The sequence below is a fragment of the Nannospalax galili genome, unplaced genomic scaffold (assembly GCF_000622305.1).
Source record: "Nannospalax galili isolate Female #2095 unplaced genomic scaffold, S.galili_v1.0 scaffold72, whole genome shotgun sequence".
In the NCBI taxonomy this organism is placed as follows: Eukaryota; Metazoa; Chordata; class Mammalia; order Rodentia; family Spalacidae; genus Nannospalax; species Nannospalax galili.
In genome coordinates, this window is record NW_008336933.1 from 612214 (window position 1) to 633444 (window position 21231).

Here is a 21231-nt window from a genome sequence, read left to right on the forward strand (position 1 = left end):
TCACTATGTAGACCAGGCTGGCCTTGAGCTCACAGAGATCCACCTGCCTCTGCCTCCCGAGTGCTGGGATTAAAGGCGTGTGCCACCACGCCCGGCCTTACTATTTTTATTTTATGTGTATGAGTGTTATGCCTGCATGTAGGTAAGTGCACCCGTGTTGTGCAATGCCCATGGAGGTCAGAAGAAGGCATCAGATATCCTGGATCTGGACTTATGGACAGTTGTTAGCGGCCATGTGGGTGCTGGGAATCGAACCTAGGTCCTCTGCAAGAGCAGTCAGTACTCTTAACTACTGAGCCACCTCTCCAGCCCCTTGATGACGTTTTTTAAATGGTTTCATTTGAAGGCCTAGAGAATGTGGCATCTGTGGTGCAGGTGTAGGGGGTGAGGGCAGGGAGCCTGGGTCACTGTCTCACTGTCTGCACTGAGTCTATGAGACTCTGCCCCATAGAATTCTTAGGTGAGCAGTTAGGTATTTCAGTTAACTAAAACTAGAATTTTTGAGTTTTGAAATTTGATCCACTTAGTTGCTTTCAGTACAAATAATCTAAGCACAGAATTAAAGCGTAAATATATAGCATTAGTTGCCTACTTAAGCCAGAAAAAGTCCCAGTGACACCATGAGTCAATGAACTTTTCTTGTTTAATGTTGGAGTTAATGGCATTCTTATAATTCTTATAGTCTGTGCTGTCCTTAAAATCATCATCTGGCAGTATAAATAATAAGTAAATAGTTCTCAAGTAAAATCAGCAGCCCAGAGGGGTCCATGCTGTCTAGATCTGCTCCAAGACCCCTCTACACTTTTGCAGTGGGCATTGTCATCTTCCTGGGTGTATTCTTCTATTCTCTCTCTCTCCCCCCACATGCGCTCGCATGTGCGTGGGTGTCTGTATGTATGTATGTACGTGCGTGTGTCATATGAAAACATGGGCCCATTCTCTTTGTTTGTAACTTAATATTTGGAGAAATTTCTAGGCTCATTCAAATCCATGGTTTCAGTCCTGACTTCCAGTTAGTACACCTGAGAGTTCTCAAAATTTCCCATCACCTTTCCTCCTCCATGAGACCAATTCAATAGAGTCTCTGGGGTGGGTCCTGGAATTCTGATGTTTGAATCCATAGGCAGTTCTGATGTGTAGCTAGGATTGACAGCCACTAATTTAGAGTCATTCTTTTCCTCCCCAGTTCATTGCTGCAGTTAAGTATAACAACCCCCACTGACAGTGAACAGGCCCTGCACCTCCTTCTCTGTGTACACGTGTCCTCTAAGGAGGAGTAGGAGAATGCTTGAGTGAAGGGGGCACATTATTTAAAGTCTACATATTTAGTTTTGGCAGATTTAAATTTTAACCTGGTATATCAGTTTATGCTCCAGTAAGCAGGTTGTGAGCTCTCCGCTTTCCGCCCCACTGCCTGTCCCCGATAGTATCAGACTCCCGGGTTCTTGTCCATGAAGTGGTGAAATCACAATCTCATACTCCCTGATAGCTGCAGTGGCTGATGAAACTCAGCAGCTTTGCATGTTTCTAATGTTTTCTCAGTGCTCCCTCTCTCTTTGTCTCTCTGTCTCTGTCCTCTCTGTCTCTGTCTCTCTGTATTTGTTTTGAGACGGTGTTATGTAACCCGGGCTGGCTTTGAACTTGATCTGCAGCTGAGGAGGACCTTGAGCTCCTGAGGTTACAGGCGTGCACACCACACCTGACTCTTCTTTTTTCTTTGCAGGAGTTACCAGTATATTTTAGATAGTTATCTTTTATCATTAATATGCTGGAAGTACTTCCTCGGTGTTTGCTGTTCAAAGATGGTAGGTAGGCTTGATATAGTGAGATTTGTCAGTGTTTTTCCTTTCTAAGATTGAAAAGAAAAGGTATTTTGTTAGCCAGATGTGGTAGCATGTACCTGCAATCTCAGCACTTAGGAGATTGAGGCAGAGGATCAGGAGTTCAAGGCCAGTGTGGGGTACCTAGCAGGTTCAAGGCCAGCCTGGGCTATATGAAACACTGTCTGAAAAAAAAAAAAAGCAAAAACAAAAACACAAAACAACTCCCCTCCCCCATATATTTTTGTTTCCTAACTTTAAAAAATATTCTAACAGTTTAAGCTTGGCTGTGTCACATGTCGGGAGTGGCCTTTGTGACCACTGTCAGACATGGTGGATGTCGCTCCCTTTCTTTTGTCTGTCCACCGCAACTTCTGCCATCACCATCTCCTTTCCTCCTGCTTATATGCCAAGAATATTCTTCTTGTCAGTCAATGCTGACTTGATTTTATTAATGAATTGCTTCTTTTGAACACCTGTCTTCATGTTTACAGATGAGCTCAGAGAGGTTAAGTCACTTGCCCAGAGTTCCACAGTAACCACTAGAATTATCATTTATCCTACTCATTAATAGTAGAACTACTGTTTACACTACTTAGTTGCCAGTTGATTTTTTTTTTTCCTCAAAGTCAAAATACCTCTTTTGGACTGGGGTGAGAGATAGCTCACTCAGTAAAGTACTTGTCTTGTCAGCATGAGGACCTGAGTTCAATCCCCAGAACCCAGGTAAAAATGCTAAGTCTGTAATCATAGCACCTAGCAGGCAGAGACGGGCAAATCCCTGGGCTCCCTGGCCAGTCAGTCTAGCCTACTTGGTGAGCTTCAGGCCAATGGGAGACCCTGCCTCAAAGGAGGTAGATAGTTCCTGAGGATGACACTGAAGATTGTCCTCTGGCCTTCACATTTACACCTGTGCTTATGTATCCTTAACATGCACAAATATGCACAGTCACACATATGCTTGTGCATTCTCACACACACAAATATGCACACACATATGTGAATTTTAAAACATGCCACCTTAAGCCAGGCGTGGTGGTACACATCTTGAATCCTGGTACTTGGGAGGCAGAGGCAGGCAGAGCTCTGTGAGATAGGTCTGTATAGTGAGTTCCAGATCAGCTGGTGTTGTAGAAAAATTCTTCAAACAGCTAAGAGACCAAGCATTCACTCAGGAGAGAGCTGGGAAGCTTGTTTATTTCTTACTCATGCACGAGGTCCCAGAAGCAACAGAGGCTTTTAGATTTTCTGGGCCTTGAACCAGAAGAAGTACAGTTGGGGATTAAATAGGCATTTCTATGCCTGACACCTGGGCCCTATGTTTCTTTTCATGATGGGCCATGCTATCTCAGGAAAAATTCCTTCCTTAGTTCACTTGGTCATCATTGCTTACAAAGTAGATAGCCAGGCATGGGGTTAGGACATCTCCTGCCTTTTGATCTACAGCTAGGCCGCGACTCAGTCAGACAGTCATTACAGTTTACAAAAACAGGTTTCTTAGCTATCTGACATGTTTGATCTACACTTTTCTTGGACTAATTGGTCCAGGTGCCTCATTAAGCCATTTGGCTAACTTTCCATTCTCTTAGTTTTACGTCTTTATCAACAGCCAGACACAGTGAGTTGTAGAAAGCCTCACAGAGCTTCAAGATATTACAGAGAAACAAAATGGAGTAAAAATACCACTGAGCAATAAAATACCTCTGAGCATTCCAGAGTTACATTTTAACATATTTAACCAGTAAGTTTATGATCGTGTATGCATGATGTGTGTATGGGCTTGTGTGTCACAATGTGCATGTCGAGGTTAGAGGACAACTTTGTAGACTTGGTTCTTTCCACCTTTACATGGGTTCCAGGAATTGAACTTGGGTCGCTAGGCTTGCAGCAAGTATTTTAACCAGGGAACCATCTCACCAGCTCTGCTTTGGATATTCTTGAACTTTCTTTTTAGAAATAAATTTTCAGAATCAACAACACCCATAATGCCCTTAAACTTAGTTTCCTCAATTTCAAAATTTAGTGTATACGTTATAGAACCTGACATTGCTTTCTGTGATTATGAAATTTTCAGAAATGTTCTTCAGAATGTGTAGAAAAAACATGTTCAAACTTCCCTTGTGAGCTGGGCTTGGTGGCACGTCTTTAATCCCAGCACCTGAGAGGCAGAAGCAGGCAGATCTCTGTGAGATTGAGATCAGCCCAGTCTATATAGCGAGTTCCACAGCCCAGCTGGGGCTACAGGGAGACCCTGTCTCAAAACAACCAAGCAACCAAAACCCCAACAAAAACAAATCTTCCCTTGTGCTGCTGTTTGCTTTAGACATTCAGTGATTTGACTTAGCTTTTCTCTTTAGTTAAATGTGTTCAGTCCATTTTATTCTTCTTGCTGTACAGTGTACTCTTTGCTCTAGGTTTTTGTGTTTGTTTCTGTTGTTTTTTGTAGTGCTGGATGTTGAATTTAGGTCTCACACATGCTTCGCAAGCACTCTACCACTGAGCTGTGTTCCAGTCTTTGTTGTCATTTTATTTTTATTTTTACTTTTCATTGGGGGGGGGAGAGAGAGAGAGAGAGAGAGAGAGAGAGAGAGAGAGAGCTGGTATGAAAAACCAGAGGGAAATGTATTAGTGAGAGAGAGAGAGAGAGAAGGGGAGGGGAGGGGAGGGGAGAACTGAACAAGGGCTCTCAGAGTGCCAGGTAAGTGCTCTATCACTGAGCTATATCTCCAGCTGTCTTTTTCACTTTTTATTTTGAGACACAGTCTTGCTAGGTTGCCCAGGCTGGCGTTGAACTTGTGATCATCCTGTTGTAGCCTCCACCACTAGGCCCAGAACCTAGGTTCTTGTTAAAGCCAAGTTGCCATAGCCTTGATCTGACATCTTTGCATAGCTGTATGATTTGCCCAAATGAACTTGTTCCCATAGTCTCTAAAGGACAGGAGCTTTCTTTTACTGTGCCAGCCACACTTTTTGCAGATATCTAAAAGGTGTTTAGAAATAAGCATTGCTAGCGCACCTACCTATGTTCAGTCCACATTCCTTTCAGAGTAGGTAAGTTCCTTAGTTACCAGGTTTTGCCTACTGTTGATGATGCTTCATTTCCTTCATTACGAATTTAGTCAGGCCGGGGTAAAGGCACCTGCTGCCAAGCCTGATGGCCTGAGTTCAGTCCCTAGATCCCTCACGGTTGTCCTCCCACAGGTTGTCCTCTGACCTCCCCACATGTGCCGTGGTACGTGTGTGTGCGTGCATGTGTGCGTGTGTGTGCGTGTCCACCAAATAAGTGAATGTAAAAAGGTTAAACAAAAGAATTTGGAGTCATGGAAATTTTGGAAATAAAGGTTTAGCAGCAAAACAGAATTAAGATTTTGATTAATCATATGTGCCCTTTGTTGAGTACAAAATAATATCATCTTCCATTAAAACATATGTGTTTGAATTCAGCCACTTTCCCAGATTCAGCAGTAGAGCACAATGCACATATTCTCTAGCCTGCTGTTTCAGTTGATGTATGCTGAAGACATGCCATAGTCATATGTATTCACTGTTTTCATGGCTGCATGCTACTCTGTTGTGTGACTTTTCCTGGGGAGAGGTGAACAAATGTCTGTTCACCCAGGTAGGCCGTGGAGAAATGATTCCACCCAAGTCTAGCTTTGTGAACCATTGTGTTTATTGAGGTCAGTTGTGGGACCTTGAGTGACTCAAAGGCAGCCGCACTATCAAAACCACCCACCCCAACATAGGTAGAAACTCAGAGAAGCTCCATCTCTGCAGCTCCTTGCCCAACTTGCAGGACTGCTTTAACGAAAATGGTCTCTTCCAGCCAGCGATTGTTCACTGCTTTTATAACTGTGGGAAGGGGCCTCATGATTCCTGTAACCTCTGAGCTTCCTGAAACTTGTAAATTTCCTTTGCTTGTGCCCTCCCTTAATAGCTGTCTGTTTTGCCTGGGACTGGCCTGTGGGGTTTGCATACAAAGAATTCTTCATCCCAGGAAAGTGTTCCTTTCCAGCAGAGTCACTCTCATCAGTTTCAAGAACTGCTATGTTCTAAGTGGCATGATGGTTCTGAAGTTTTGTTTTCTAGCACTTTCTCATATTCAGCATGCATATTTGTTTCATCCTAGGTTGCAAAATGAGGGAACATTACATCATGGGAAATGAGTAACTGAGCTTCCTATTTAATCTTTAGCCCAAGGCTTTCGAACAATATTTGAATCTGGAAGATAGCAGGCTGCTGAGTCATCTGAAGACCTGCTCTGCAGTGTCCAGACTTCCTTATGATCTCTGGTTCAAAAGGTGCTTCGCAGGATGCCTGCCTGAGTCCAGTTTACAAAGGCAAGTGTTTTTGTCCATGACGTATTGGCAGCTTGGAGTCAGAGAGAGGACCTGGCCTTTATGTGGTTGTCCTTCAAAAGTTTGCTTCAGAACAAGGCGGTGATCCAAAGCTAAATTCTCTAGCAGCTGCTGGAACTGCTTGTGATCCTGCTTAGTAGTTGGGCATATGCTTAGAAAGCCTGCAGGCCCTCAGTGTATGGGCACTGTGAGGCAGTCACAGCAACAGCAGTGAGGAGCCCAGCGCCTCTTGTTTAGATAGGTGTTGGATCTTAACACGACAGACGTCTTAGTATTTCTTAGCTTGTTTGTGACCTCTTTAAGGAGCTGAAGGTGGTCTAAGATAAAACAATCGAGCCTGGCTTCTTGGTCACCTTCAGACACATGATAAAGGCATTTCTCAGTCCCAGCCCCACCACTTCAGGTCTCTGTGATGTAATTGGGAAGAAAGTCATGCTGTACATATTTAGAAGAAAATATGTAACTTAACATTTAGGATATAATACCGACTTTAAAAGTTACAGGAATTACTGGAATAATTATATTATAGTAATAGTATTTCCTGAAAAGCCTTTGGTAAGTTTACAGAGTCTGAACCAAGATCACTGGCGATGGAACTGACTTTACCTGGCATTTCCTGTCCTGCTTTTGTTGTCCTGTGGTGCGCAGTAGTTAGGATGGTGTTACACAACTCTAGTAAGATGCACGCTCTGGTTTGGGACTTTGTTGCCCTTCAGTGTCCGACTCTCAGTGAATGTTTGGTGTGTTCTAGAACAGTAGTAACGAGTGAAATTCTGTTCTCTCTTCTAAAGCTGTTATATCTAGATTACATTTCAGTGGTTCATCTATTTTGTTGTTTATTCAATCATTCTTCTCTGAAGCTTATTCTTAAAAGTAAATGTAGCCTGGTGTGGTGGCACATGCCTTTAATCCCAACACTTGGGAGGCAGAGGCAGGCGAATCTCTGTGAGTTCAAGGCCAGCCTGGTCAACATAGTGAGTGCCAGGACAGCTGGGGCTACAGGGAGACCCTGTCTCAAAAAAAAAAAAAAAAAAAAAAATTTGATCTTATTTTATAATTTGAGATGCCTGGGTAAAGAATTCCAAACTCCTGTGATTTGTTTCTGTCTCCTCATTTTTGTAGGGTCTGGGACAAAGTTGTAAGTGGATCCTGTAAGATCCTAGTTTTTGTAGCTGTGGAAATCTTAATAACCTTTAAGATAAAAGTACTGGCCTTGAATAGTGCCGAGAAGATAACAAAGTTTCTGGAAAACGTAAGTATGCTTTATTTGATTCCATTTTGAATATGGAAATGAAGTCAGCTTATCCAGCCGGATTTTCCTGTTGTGTTAAATGATTCAAAGGAATAATATAGCATATTCTGACTTTACAAGAGACATTTTATTGTTGTTTTGAGACAGGGTCTCATGCTATAACCCCTGCTTGCTTGGAACCCACTATATACCCCAGGCTAGCCTCACATTCTTGGCAATCCCCTGCCTTGGCTTCCTGAGTGCTGGGGTTATAGGTATGTGCCACCATGCCTGCCAGAAAGAAACATTTGTTTTACCTAAAGGACATTTTGGTTCCTCCTCCTTTCTTGGGGGATGCTGGTCCCCACAGCAAGACCCTTGCTCACTTGTCCCTCCTGTGCCCAGAGGCTCATTCAAGGCGACCATAGCAGAAGAGGAAGAAGAGAAAGCCAGTGTAAAGTTTGTCAGTAGAAAAGAAATCTTCTGTTCTAGGCCCTTTCCACCCTGTTACTGTCTCTGGTCTAATTCCAGTTGGGCTGGCTAACATGCTTAAGTATCATGTCAGTGTGTGCTGGAAAAGGCCCCAGTGAACCAGCTTTTCCCTCTTGTTTGTCTTAATATATCCTCTCCTAGGTAAGAGCTGAAGAGACCCTTGCCTGTGTTTGTGAAAGGACTCAGAATTTTTCTTCCTCCTCCTCCTGCTCCTGCTCCTCTTCTTCTTCTCCCTCCTCTTCTTCCTTTTCTTCCCCCCCTTCCTCCCTCCCTCCCTTCATCTCTTTGTAGCCCCAGCTGATCTGGAACTCACTATATAGACCAAGCTGGCCTTGATTTCACAGAGATCCACCTGCCTCTGCCTCTGCCCCTGCCTGCTGGGATTAGGTGTGTACCACCAGCCCACCCTTTCTTTTATTTTTAAAGACTTATTATTATTTTTTTTATGTATATGAAAGTTTGTCTGTATGTAAATTTACCATGTGCATGCAATACCCATGGAGGCCAGAAGAGGGAACTGGAGTTACAGATGGTGGTTAGCTGCCATGTGGGTGTTGGGAACCAAACCCAGGTCCTCTGTAAGAGCAGCCAGTGCTCTTAACCACTGAGCCATCTCTCCAGCTCCCCCCTTTTTCAAGCCAGCTTTAACATTTGAAGCGTTAAAATGTGCCTGGTAAATAAGTCCTACATGAACATGTGTTTATGAAGTGAATTATCATTATTATAATAATATACCAGGCACAAAGTGAATTATCATTATTACAATAATATACCAGGCATGTGCCAAGCAAGGACCATCTTCTGTCGTTCTGTGGTTAGCTCTGTGGATCATTGTTGGACTTCAGGGCTGGGCGGTGAGTGGGCAGTACTAGATTTGAACCCCACAGCCTGACCCCAAGAGCTACTCAGCATATCCCCAAGGTAGCATTAAATCAATCCTCATATGCTGTCACCTTATAAAGAACAGAAAGCTCCCACGGAAATAAGCTTCATGTCTCATGAATGAGAGAAGATACTGACCGTATAAATGCATAAATTTCACCAAGAGTGGCTTGCTGTCTACAGGTTCCCCAGGACAGCTCCGATGCCCTTGTGAGCAAGGCCTTCGACTTGTGGCACAAACACTGTGGGACCCCTGTGCATTCAGCCTGATGGCTCCTGACCGTGTGGACTACTCCCTGCTCCCGCTTCTTCTGTGCCCCAGCATGTTGTCCTTGTCACCTGGTCTACTAACTGGTTAGAAATAGTGATCTCAGTGTGGTGCTGAAAACAATTTTTCCCTCAGTAAAATAATTTAATCAAAATATCTGGCGTGCTGCGTTGTGAAGCATCTCGGTGACAGAGCGCGAAGTTCTCTTCTTGGAGTAGCCTGACTAGGAAGGGCTCCCTGTCCTCAGGGCAGTTCAGTGTGGATAGGGCCTGAACCACTGCAGAACAGGCTTCCCGCCTCTCTAATTAGTGCAGTTACCTCCAAAGGCCTATTTCTGGAGAAAGAGCAGCTTCCTTTTGTAAACTCAGATTTGGCTTCTGTTGGCCTAGAACTTGTGTCATGTGAGCAGACTTCCTCTCAGGCTTTATCTTGATAATTGTTATGTTTTTCTTACATGTTCCCTGCTTTGTGCTTAGTAGAAGGAAGTCTGCTTTTGTTTTGTTTTGTTTTGTTTTGTTTTGAGACAAGGCCTCATTTTGAAGCCTTGACTTCCTGGTACTTATTATGCAGCCCAGGCTTGCCTTGAACGCCTGTCAGTCCTGCCTCAGCCTCCTGAGTGCTGGGATTACAGACATGGGCTGCCACCCCATGCATGAAGCCTTTATTGAAGAAAATATTCCTGAATTTACCTCCTAGGAGAGAGCACTTGCCTGAGAGTTTCTGACCTCTTGTTTTTTCTATTGGATCATTAAGTGTCGGGTGGACTTTTAGGAGCCCTCTGCAACCATAGAAGTAGCAGGTTAAGGTTAATAGCTGATGACATATTGTGTCCCACATGGTCACTTCATGAGACATTTGGAGACTTTGCGGCTGGTGAATGAAAGGGGCCCTTGTTCAGTCCTGCAGAGAGACTGGGGTAGAAATCATATTTTTTGACCCATCCTCTCCCTACGCAAGGAGGAAGAAAGATGATAAAACTATGGATTTATATTTCTGAGACTTCAGTCTTTTTATCTGTTAACAGTTATAGGAAATGGAGCTTCTGAAACCAACTGATTCTTCTATCCGGTAACAGATCAAGAGGAGTCTTTTAAAGCAGATCAGAAACCCCATTCAGAAGAAAACCCTCCTAAAACAGAACTGCTACCTACAGTTAACATTTTACAGAATGGTTCTCTGCCAGCCATTTATTTAGTAACCACTCCAGTAATCCTGAAGAACTTTGGCGCCATAAGAAAAAACACATGCAAAGGACCCTCTACCCCAATTGCTTGTCTCCTGTTGACCACGGAGGAGCTGTGAAATTCACAGAGAAGTGATAAAAAAAATACTGTCACTTCTCTTTGTGTATTCATGTGTATGCTCTGTGTGTATGTGTGTGTGTATGTGTGTGTGTGTATGTGGAAGCCAGAAATCAACCTGTGGGGTTGCTCCTTGGGATGGTTGTCTACCCTGTTTTTTGAGACAGGGTCTTGTGTCTCACTGGGACTTGGGGCTTGCCTCTGAGGCTAGGCTGGCAGGCCTTTGAGCTCCAGAGATCCTTCTGTCTCCATGTCACCAGTGCTGGGATTATAAGCATTTGCTACCATGCCTGGCTTTGTACCTGCTGGGGTCAGACTTGGGTCTTCATGCTTATACTATATATCATTCAAACACATTTTTTAGTAAACTAAAAGTGATAAAGTCCATTGATGTTAGTGAATCTCAATTCCAGAACATAAAAAAAGAACTGACAGTCTCTCAACTCAAGGGAGTTTGAAAGTTATGTGGTCTTGGGTGTTAGAGGAGATGGGCATTCATGAACAGGTGTGGGGTGCTGGGCAGGAGCCCTGAGGCTGGGGAGTTTGAGGGCTGCAGTTCCTCTTTCCTCCCCATCCAGAGGTCCAGACGATTTCCCATGGAAGGCTCTGTTGTACTGCCGAGTACCCGAGCAGCACCTTGCATGCCTGCGCTATCACACATGCTCTTTTCAAACCTTTTTGTCCATAAAGGGTGGGGGAGGTTTTTTGTTTTGTTTTTTTTTTTAAGTGAGTCGGTGTGATCACATCCACATTTTCCTTATTAGAAACTACATAGCCAGGGGCTCTTTAAGCCTGTGTTGGGACTGAGAGTCTGTAGGGGCCCAGTTTGTTTCACAGCGGAACTGTTTGGAGAGAGCTCACTATGTAGCTTCTGCCTGCTGCCCTTCGCCCCTAATAAAAATGCCCCCCATTCTCCTTCCCTAGAACATTTTGTTAGGGTGCTGAGGAATGTTGATGCCATGTTAAAGCCCAGGGTGCTGGTCACAGCTAGTGCTATAGCTACAACTTGGAGTCTCCCTCTCCATCTGAACACAGACCATGATCAACTCAGTTCCTGCTCTGATTCTTCCAGAATCTTCTAAACCCTGGTGACGGAAGCTCTAAATCCATTCGGCTAGGAGAAATGAAGGAAAGGGAGGTGGAGTGTATGTGGGTGTTACACATGGGGTGTGTGCTGTGTTGTGTGTATATGAGGAGTGTGTGGTGTATGTATGAGTGTGTGGAGAATGTGTATGTGCAATATGTACAGTGCACAATGTATAGTATAGGGTGCGTATGGAGGGCCGACTGTGCATGTATATATATATATGTGGATATATGTGGAGTGTATTCAGGGGTTGTGTGTACACGTGTATATGTAGAATGGGAGGATCAATGTATATGTGGCATGTATATGTGGATAGGTGTATGCGTGAAGTATGTGTGGAGTAGAGGGGTCAGTGTATTTGTGCCATGTATATGTAGGTAAGTGCATATGTGGAATGGGGGTCAGTGTATATATGAAGTGTATGTGTGTGGGTAGGTAGAGTACACGTGTGGGTGTATATACAGAATGGGAGGTCAGCATGTTTGTGGAGTGAGGGAGAGGCTGGTATATATGTAGTGTGTATACATGAATAGGTGTACATATGGAGTGTGTAAGGGGTAAGTGCATATGTAGACTATATGTGTGGAGATAGGTGTATGTGGAGTGTTGGATATGTGTACATGTGGAATGTGTGGTGTATGTACATGTGTGGGATGGAATTATGCCTTGAGTGTATATGGGGGTATGTGTGTTCAGTGTGTGTTGGGGTTTGTGTGACTTTTGTGTGATGACAGTTGGTACTTTCAAGGGAGGGAGGCAGAAAGGAGGAGACAATTTGGATGATTTGAGGATCCGAACTCAGATCCTCATGCTGTACAAGTGCTGTGCCCAATGAACCATCTCTTTGGTTCCTCAAATACATTTTGTAAATTGCACATAGCACTTGTGCATGTTTATGGGGAATAGTGTGGCATTTCCATACATGTGTACTCTGTGTAGCTCTCTGCCTCTTCCGCTCCCCAGCCATTTGGTTCCTTGAATCCTTGAGTTTCCTTCCATCATGAGATAAATGTGAGTGATTTCCTGTTTAGGAGCCAGATACTGAGTGCTGGATTGCTGGAGAGGACACCTGGGGCTGCCCTCCTGCTGCTTATGTATGGGAGATAACTAGTAACCAAGTCTGTTTCCTTCTAGGAATCTTCAAGAGCATCTTTTGCCTCCTGAGCTGTCACACAGAGGAAGGTAGAATGACTCTGGGGTACATGGTCTTTGCCCGCTTCCATTATCAGTAGAAGTGGCAGGAATAGCTTTAGGGTGGGGCAGGAGTTTCTGCCCCACTCACTGGTTCTGTGACCCAAGCACATCACTTAATGTGCTGGTGTGCATTCCATGTGGTCACTGTGAAACGGGACACCAGCTGGGTATGGTGGTGCATGCCTGCAGTCGTATCACTCCAGAGGTACAGTTGGGACAATCAGGAGTTCAAGGCCAACCTTGGCTACAAACAGAATTCAAGGTCAGCATAGGCTACTGGAGACCCTGTCTCAAAAATAAAAACAAGTAAGTAAACACAGGAACTAAAAAAATTGGGGGAGGGGGTGGGAATGGGAGGGGAGGGAGGGAGGGAGGAGAATGGGGCACTATGAAATGTTGAATGCTTTTATTAGTGTTATTAGCTAAGGAGAGTGTGACTGGATCGTATCTCTGTTTGAACCTGCTTTAGCCTTCAAGGCCTAACTTGGCTTTACCTGTTTTGAAAAGGCCCTTGGAACCTTCTAGGCTGAAAGGCACTTCATTTACTCTGAGCTTCAAACATCATTTCAAACATCACTAGTTCAGCTAAGGGTTTGGATGTGTCTTCTTTCGGTTGTCTAGAATTTTGGTTCTTTTCTGATTTGGGGTATTGTTTTTTGTTTTGTTTAAGTGTTTTTGCAATCTTGGGATGGAACCCAGGCCTTGTGTATGCTAGGCAAGTGCTCTAACACTAAGCCACACACTTGAATTGGAGAGCTTGTTTGGAGATTCTAGCAGGGAGTGCAGGTACTCAGAGACCCCTGACTGAAGATGGGTCATCTATAGGGGAAGATCCCCCTCTTCCATCTAGTGCTCAGCTTTGGGAGGGTTACACATGGAGTGGTGAGGGAGGAAAGAGACACCTACCTCGACAGCCAGATCAGCCAAATCAACTCTGGTGATCAGTGGGGTGATAGATGTCACAGCCAGGTCTCCCTCACACCCCTCACCCTTTGTGTGTGTGTGTGTGTGTGTGTGTGTGTGTGTGTGTGTGTGTGTGTGTGTGTGTGTGTGTTTAAAATCCTTTGTGTATATGACATTTGTATATGTTTGTGAAAGTGCAGGTACATGTGTGCCACAGTGCACATTTGGAGGTCAGAGGACAATCTCAGGTGTCAGTGTCAGTCTTTACTATCCACCTTGTTTGAAACAGGGTCTCTTGTTTTTGAAGGTGTACACTAGGCCATCTGGCTGTCAGGCTTCCCGAGAGTCTCCTTCCTGCCTCCCATCTTGCTGTTGGAGTGTTGGGGTTACAGAAGTGTGTTATTGCATCTAGCTTTATCTGAATGTTGGGGATCCTCACACTTGTGCAGCAAGTGCTTTACCCACAGAGCCATCTCCCCAGTTCCTTAAATATATTTTGTAAATTGACACGTGATACTTATGCATGTGTATGGAGTGTGGCACAACATTTTAATATGTGCATACATTGCGTGGTGATTCTGTCAGGGGGATTGGCAGGTTTATTACCTTAGACATTTATCATTTCTTTGTGTTGGGAACATTCCACATCTTCTCTAATAGCTGGTTTGAAATGTTTAACTGTGTGGATTACAGTTCTTGTGCTGTCCGTAGAACCTTAGAAGTACTACCTCTTACCCTGCTGTACCCTGATACCTATTAGCCATCCTCTCTCCTGCCCCTTCCCTTATCTGCTTGGTGTGACTGAACTTGTCATGTGGTTTATTTTCCACATGATTAAATTTTTTGTGCTATCCCCCACCCCCCAAAGACCAAGCTTCTGAGAAGGGACCTGGCATTCTTTCAGCCAATGCAGTTCCCAGGTGTGGTCTCTCCTTGATGCCCACCTTTAGGCTGTCCTTGCACAGAGCCTTTTCCCTCTACACCCACTATAGGTTCAGTCTGTCTCCAAGGCTCAACCCAACTTGAGCACGTCTTCAGCCTCTCTACTCACAGCCTTCTACCTCAGGCAAACTTCCTACCAAGACACCCAACAAGTCCTTTTCACCATGCGTACTGTATTGCTCTAGACAGACCTACTTCTGTCTGCTCTAGTCTGTGAGATTCTTGAGGGTAGAGCTCTTGTCTGAGTCCTTTCTTCCTCCTCCTCTACACACTAAGCACATCTCTAGCCTATGTGGGCTGTCCATGAATACTTGTTGACTACTCAAGTCTCTGATTTAGTGTCACTCAAGACTCCTCTCTTCCAGGGACAGGTCCCAGGGCTGTCCCTGAACTAGCTAGCTTCAGGGGCCTTGGTTACAGAATTCACAGGTGAGGCTGAGAACCCAAAGGGGAAGGGGTTGGAATCAGGGACAAGGCCCTGGGCCTTCTCATTCTCCTAGTTTTGATCCATTGGGTGGGTGGGCTGGATGCTTTTGTCTCGTATCCGGAGACACCATGCTCCCATGGTATGCTTACAGCCTCTGGTGGCAGTCTCTTGGCCTGATTCCTAAATCATGGGTCTGATTCAGCCATGGACCAACCAGTAGCTCTGGATGGGACCAGGTACCAAGACATGGCTCCCCAGAGCCACCAATGAGTTTGCATCAGTGTGAGGGGTGGCAGGAACAGGGGTTGTTCCTTGAGGCCAGGAAGATACCTCAGAAGCCCTGCATTCCATTCAGCATGCATGCCCATCAGATACCTGCCCTGAGGGGCAAGGGACCAGGACACCACCTACTCAGCCACGTCTGAGTGGCTTGTTCTGCACCATTTCCTTGTAATTTCTGCTAACACTGTAGGCAGCCAGCCAGCCCTTTTGTGAGGGAGGACTGGGCTAGGGGAGTATAGGCAGAGGGAAGCTTCACACCAGCACTGTGGGCAAATCCTCTTCATGACCAGATACTCCTTTTGTGAGCATTCATATCAAGCCTGATTCATACCAGAATCTGCAGAATTGACTTTTTCCTGACTCCTTCCTTCCCCCCTGGGTTCAATGGGAGGTTGGGGCCAATGGCAGGCGGCCACTGTTTGTCTCTGATTTCATGGAGGGGTGCACAGCCTCCCCAGGAAGCCCAACATCTGGCTGTCTAGACCTGAACTGGAGCTGCCAGAGCACGTGGCAGTTGGGTGAGCCCGAGTAAAGGTAATCTGAGTTGGTGGCTGCTAAGGCTGACAGATCACAAGATTATAGGGAAGGCACATCTAGGCCTGAGGAGCCTGCAAGGGGATCCTAGAGGTCAGCCAGCAGGGAGGGAAGAGAAGGAAGGTTCCGGGTGCAAAGCAGGTGACAGGAGTCATTGCTGTTAGATGAGTGGCTAGACCTGCGCTCCTGCTCCCTGTCTAGAGCGTGCGCACTACCCTTCTCTTCTTGTACCTCAAAGCTGCTCTGTGATTGGGAGATGTAGTTCAGTGGTGTAGTTCTGCCTAGGACTCAGAAGCCCTGGACTTAATTTGCAGCACAAAGCTGGAAGATGACTTAGCTGGTAAAGTGCTTGCTTTTCAAGCATAAAGGCCTGAATTTGACTCCCAGAACCCATATTAAAGAAGAAGTGAACATGGTGTTGCTACACCTGTAAACCCAGAGCAAGGAGGTGGAAGCAGGCAGATTCCTGGAGCCAGCCAGTATAGCTTACCCAGAGAGTTCCAGGCCAGTGAGAGACTTTGCTCAAAAACAAGGTGGGTACATAAGACAGGACATTGGAGGTTGACCTCTGGCCTCCACATGTATGTGTGTATACACACACGCACACACACACGTATACACACAAAAGAAAATTTCTTCATCAGGGTGACTACTTTTTGGTTTGGTAATTGAGTACAGTGCTCCCATCTGTATAGCAGGGGAGCAGATGGCTATGTTTAAGGGCACAGAGATCCATTCAGCATTCTATAAGATGCTGCGTTGGAATGGAGTCCCTAGCTTGACTGCATGGAATCTCTGCACTTTGCTGATTCTGAACCCACAGGCCTCGGTGGGGTCCAGAGTTCTGTGCTTCCATCAAGCTTCCTGGAGATGTGAATCATAGTTTGTATAGCAAAGACCAAGGCCACATGGATTTAACCCTGCTGGCTAAAGAAATGTGCTGTAAAAAGCCCCTGCTGGAGCTGTTTGCTCACTGTTACTTTTAAATGACTGCTCTGGGCTGGGTGGGGTGGTGCACACCTGAAACCACAGCATTTGGGATGTAGAGGCAGGAAAATTAGATTAGTAGTTCAAGGTCATCATTAGCCACATAGTGAGTTCAACACCTGGGCTATATGAGAGTCATGAAGAAATGAATGGATGAATGAATAAATGCCTTGACTAGTCTGACCTCATTCCTGACATTGCTAAAACATAGAAGACTTTATCACAACAGGAATAGAATCTCCGCACTGCCGAGCCGAATTCTGTTCAAACTGTTCTTTCTTCCCGATGGGCCACAGGAAGCAGTTTCATGATAACTTACCACAGATCAGCTCATCACCAAGGATTGCTCTACTGCGACTAACCTGCCACCTTATAGTCCCTTAACCCGTGCCCATCTTCCCCTTCTTATTACTAACCCAACTTTGAGCTCCGAGTCTGTCAAACTGCTTCCCGGGTCTTTTGTTGGACAAGGTGGAAGGTAACGGCAGGAGTTCCAGAATAGTTCCTTAGAAAGTGACTTCCTGAGGCTGGGGATATGACTCAGTTGATAAAGCACTTACTGTTTCACAAGTGTGAGGACCTGAGTTTGGATCCCTAGATCCTGTGAAAAAGCCAGGTGCCGAATGCAAGCCTGCCATCTTAGCAGCGGGGACTTGGGAGGCAGAGGCAGGTGGATCTGTGGAGATTGAAGGCCAGGCTTGTGGCAAAGTTCTAGGCCAATGAGAGACCCTTTCTCCAAAGATAGAAGGCACGGCACTTAAACCTTCACATGCACCATACATATGTACACACTCGTACCCCTTCCGCACACACATAGATGATTTACTCAGCTGACAGGTAATCTTTTCTCTTATTTCCTGCTAGAACCCATAAATAATATCTGCAACCATCTTGAAATATGAGGTAACCTCAAGGGTAGAAGTTATATATTAAAATAGATCTGTGACACATTAATGAAGGCACAGAGCCATCGCACAGGGTCTTTCCCAGTTTACCTCCAGACTTCTTTTACACTAAAAACAAATCTCAATCTGTTTCAGTCACTGTTGTGTGAACATTCAGCTGTGTGAAAGCTGCTTACCATGCCGTAGCTGACCCCACTGGAGCAGATGCAGTTTGTTAGGTGGGCAGAATTAAAACCTGTGTCTAAGCTAGGCATCGGGACACGGGCCAGTAATCCCAGCAACTTCAGAGGCTGAGACAGAAGAATTACAAGTTCAAGACTTGCCTGGGCTATGAAGTGAGTCAAGGCCAGCCTGGGCAACTTACTGAGACCCTGTATTAAGAGTAAAAAGAGGAGCTGGGATTGTAGCTCAAAGGTTGGTCACTTGCTTGGTATGGATATAGGCTCAATTCCAGATAGTGCATAGAAGGACCAACCTTCAGGGCTCAGAACTGAATAAAAGGACCTAGTTTCAATCCCCAGCACCGAGTTAAAGGATCTAGATTCAATCCTCAGCACTGAACAAAAGGATCTAGGTTCAAAGGATCTAGGTTCAGTTCCTAGCATTGAGTTAAAGGATCGAAGTTCAATCTTCAGCACTAAGGTAAAGGATCTAGATTCAATCCTCAGCTCTGAGTAGAAAGATCTAGGTTCAAAGGCTCTAGGTTTAATGCCAAGCATGAATTAATGGTTCTATGTTCAATCTCCAGCACTTAAAGAATCTAGGCTCACTCTCCAGCACTGCATAAAAGAAAAAAAAAAATCTGTGTCTCCAGCTGTCACCATCGCAAAGGTCACTAGTAGTAGAGGAACAAGGGAACTAGACTGAGTCAGAAGCTGGAGTTCTACTCTCTTCTGCTGTTCCCTGTGTGCCTTATAAGTCTAATCCCTTTGCCTTTACAATGGGGAACAGGGTTCAAGGTGACCAGAACAATGTCACACTGCAGAACACCTTCCCTTGTGTTGGGGTGTGTCTCAGGTGATCAGAGCCATGAGCAGTGCTGATGAGTGCTGGGAGGGACATATGCACGAAGCTTAGGTATGGGGCATGATATGCCTTCTAGTAGTTTCTTTATGGTTCCCCCCTTGGTTGGCTGAGGGCAGCTGGAACATGAGTTGTTTTTCATGTTTCTGTCCTAGGAGTAAGGTTTTTTTTTGGAGGACAACACAGGTAGTTTTGGGTTGGAGGCCTGAGGATCTAGCATACCTCTCCAGCTCTCCAGCTCAGGGCCACAGACTGGAACATCAACAACTCCCACTGCTTTGATGCCCCATCCAAATGATTCCCCTAGATGCTCCCAACTGGCCAAAATTCCCAGGAGTCTCAGACTCTGCCATAGACTGGCGCCCACAGCAATACCATCTATACCTAGGCAGTCCCATCCAGAGACCCTGTTCCCTTCTGGACAGTGAACTAGACTCTCGAGAGCTGGGTTTGGGGTTGGGGATATGGCAGAGTGACAGAGTGCTTGCCTAGCATTCATGAAAGCCTAGATTCCATCCCCAACACTGCATAAGCAAAACATGGTGGTACACACCTGTAATTCCAGCACTTTGGAGGTGGAGGCAGGAGGATCAGAAGTTCAACGTCATTCTTGGCTATATAGTGAATTCAAGGTCATAAGGCTGGGGCTACATGAGACCCTGTTTCAAGGGAGAGAAAAAGCTGTACTTGCTTCCTGTCACAGAGGGCTGGTGAGGCTAAAATGGGCCCGGCCATTGAAACCTGTTGGTGCCTGATCCGGTAGATCTTTGCTTAGAACAACAGCCATATGGTCTGAAACCTGCCTGTGTTTCCTTATTGTGGCCTGGCCCTGGATTTTAATTTTTGATATGAATTAAAGAAGGCCACTGTGGGCACAAAGAGCTCATCCAAGCCAGTTTCCTTGTTTGTGCACTGTCCTAAAAAAGGCAACTGGTACACTGTGCACTTTCTGTCTTCCTCTTTCATTTATTTATTTTTTTGGTAGTACTAGAGATAGAGCCCAGGGCATCTTACCTGCTAGGCAAGCACTCTACCACTTATAGTCCCAGCATCTTTTAACCTTTTATTTGGAGACAGGATCTCAGTAAGTTGTCCAGGCTAGGTGGGGGGTGGAGTAGGGCTTGAACTTGTGAATCTCTTGCTTCTGTCTTTCCATTAGCTGCTTTCTTCTTATTTTCTTAATGGAAGCTGGATGGTACACATGGGATAAGAGACCACTAGACAGGAGGTTCTGTAATGATTGGTCAGCTCTTCCCTAGTCCCAAGTTCCCTTCCTCAGAGCCAACTTCTGTTAGCCTGAAGTGAAAACTTTATTAAGTGCACTTTTTGGGGGAAAGAAAGGGTGTGTTCTGCCTACTCTGTGGCTGTTGTCACCAAGCCAGAGATAGCAGTGACAAGAGTCCCAGACAACTAGACTACACAAGGGGCTCTTGCCGCGACAGCAGGATGAATGGGGAGACATGATACGAGGGCAGGGCTGGCGCTGGCAAAGGCAACAGCTGGCATTTTAACAGTGGCTTGAAGAAAGGTCCCTACCACTCACTACCAAAGACAGTACTCAGCTGGAACAGGGCCAGCTACCTGACTTGATTCATGCTGTTTGGACCCCAGGCTGTTCAGAGCCAGCAGACTGGGGCTTTGTGAGCCACTGTGCCTTCTAAGAGGCTCTGGTGCTGAGGAAAAAGCCTCAGATGTGCTCTCGTGGCAGGCACAGCCAGCCTCTCAGGGTGCTGGGGACTGGCCATGGGGCTGCTGAGTGGGAACAAAGCCCTGCCTGCACAGGCAGCGTCTCTCCTTCCTGATGAAGGCTCTGAACACATAGGCCCTATAGTAAGGAAGCTTGCCATGGGCTGGAGACTCCCAGCCTCTGGACAAGTTGTCTATGATAAAGGCAGCTCCAGGTCAGTCAGTAGGGAGCAGACAGCACCTTCTTCCCTCCCTGCCACCGTTCTGTCTCAGTTTTTATTAAAGGAACAATAGCTGCGATGACTCCAACATGGTGCAGAAGGCAGGCCTCAGACACTACATTATGCACACCGTCTCCGTTTGTCAGGCCTGGGGAAGAGAAATGGCTCTGGCATCCCAGCTGGGTGCAGGATGCTTCTGACTGGCCCCTCCCTCACACTGTGCAAAAGGCTGGCAAGTCCTACTGTGCTTTACACTTCCTCAAGCCTCTTCTGCCAACAGATTTGTTAGTTACTTTTCAAGGGTCCTTTGCTTTAAGTTGGAGCATTGCTCCCTGGAGATACTGGATGATCATGGCTTTCCATCCTGAAATACGTAAAACATTCTTCTACTTTTAAATTTAAAAATTTTATTTATTATTTATTTATTTTTAAGTCTTTTTGAGGCAGGGTCTCCTTGTATCCCCAGCTGGCCTGGAACTCACTATGTAGACCAGGCTGGCCTCGAACTCACTAAGATCCACCTGCCTCTGCCTCCCAAGTGCTGGGATTAAAGGCATGCTATTTTTTAATTTTATGTGTATGAGTACATTGACCTGCATGTATGTAAGTGCACCTGTGTTTTGCAGTGCCCTCAGAGAACAGAAGAGGGCATCAGATCCCCTGGAACTGGAGTTATGGACGGTTGTTA

The 21231-nt window shown here is 45.5% G+C and overlaps 1 protein-coding gene across 3 annotated transcripts in view; it reads left to right on the forward strand.

Moving 5' to 3' along the window:
* The window catches only part of LOC103732884 (TBC1 domain family member 7), a 23089-nt gene extending 13884 nt beyond the window's left edge, over positions 1-9205 (forward strand). For all 3 annotated transcript variants that reach the window (XM_008831603.3, XM_008831604.3, XM_008831606.3), the window contains exons 6-8: positions 6015-6160; positions 7301-7430; positions 8967-9205. In XM_008831603.3, the coding sequence (XP_008829825.1) occupies positions 6015-6160; positions 7301-7430; positions 8967-9053 (363 nt within the window). In that variant the 3' untranslated portion in view covers positions 9054-9205. The remainder of the gene's footprint in view (positions 1-6014; positions 6161-7300; positions 7431-8966) is intronic.
* The last annotated feature ends 12026 nt before the right edge of the window (positions 9206-21231 follow it).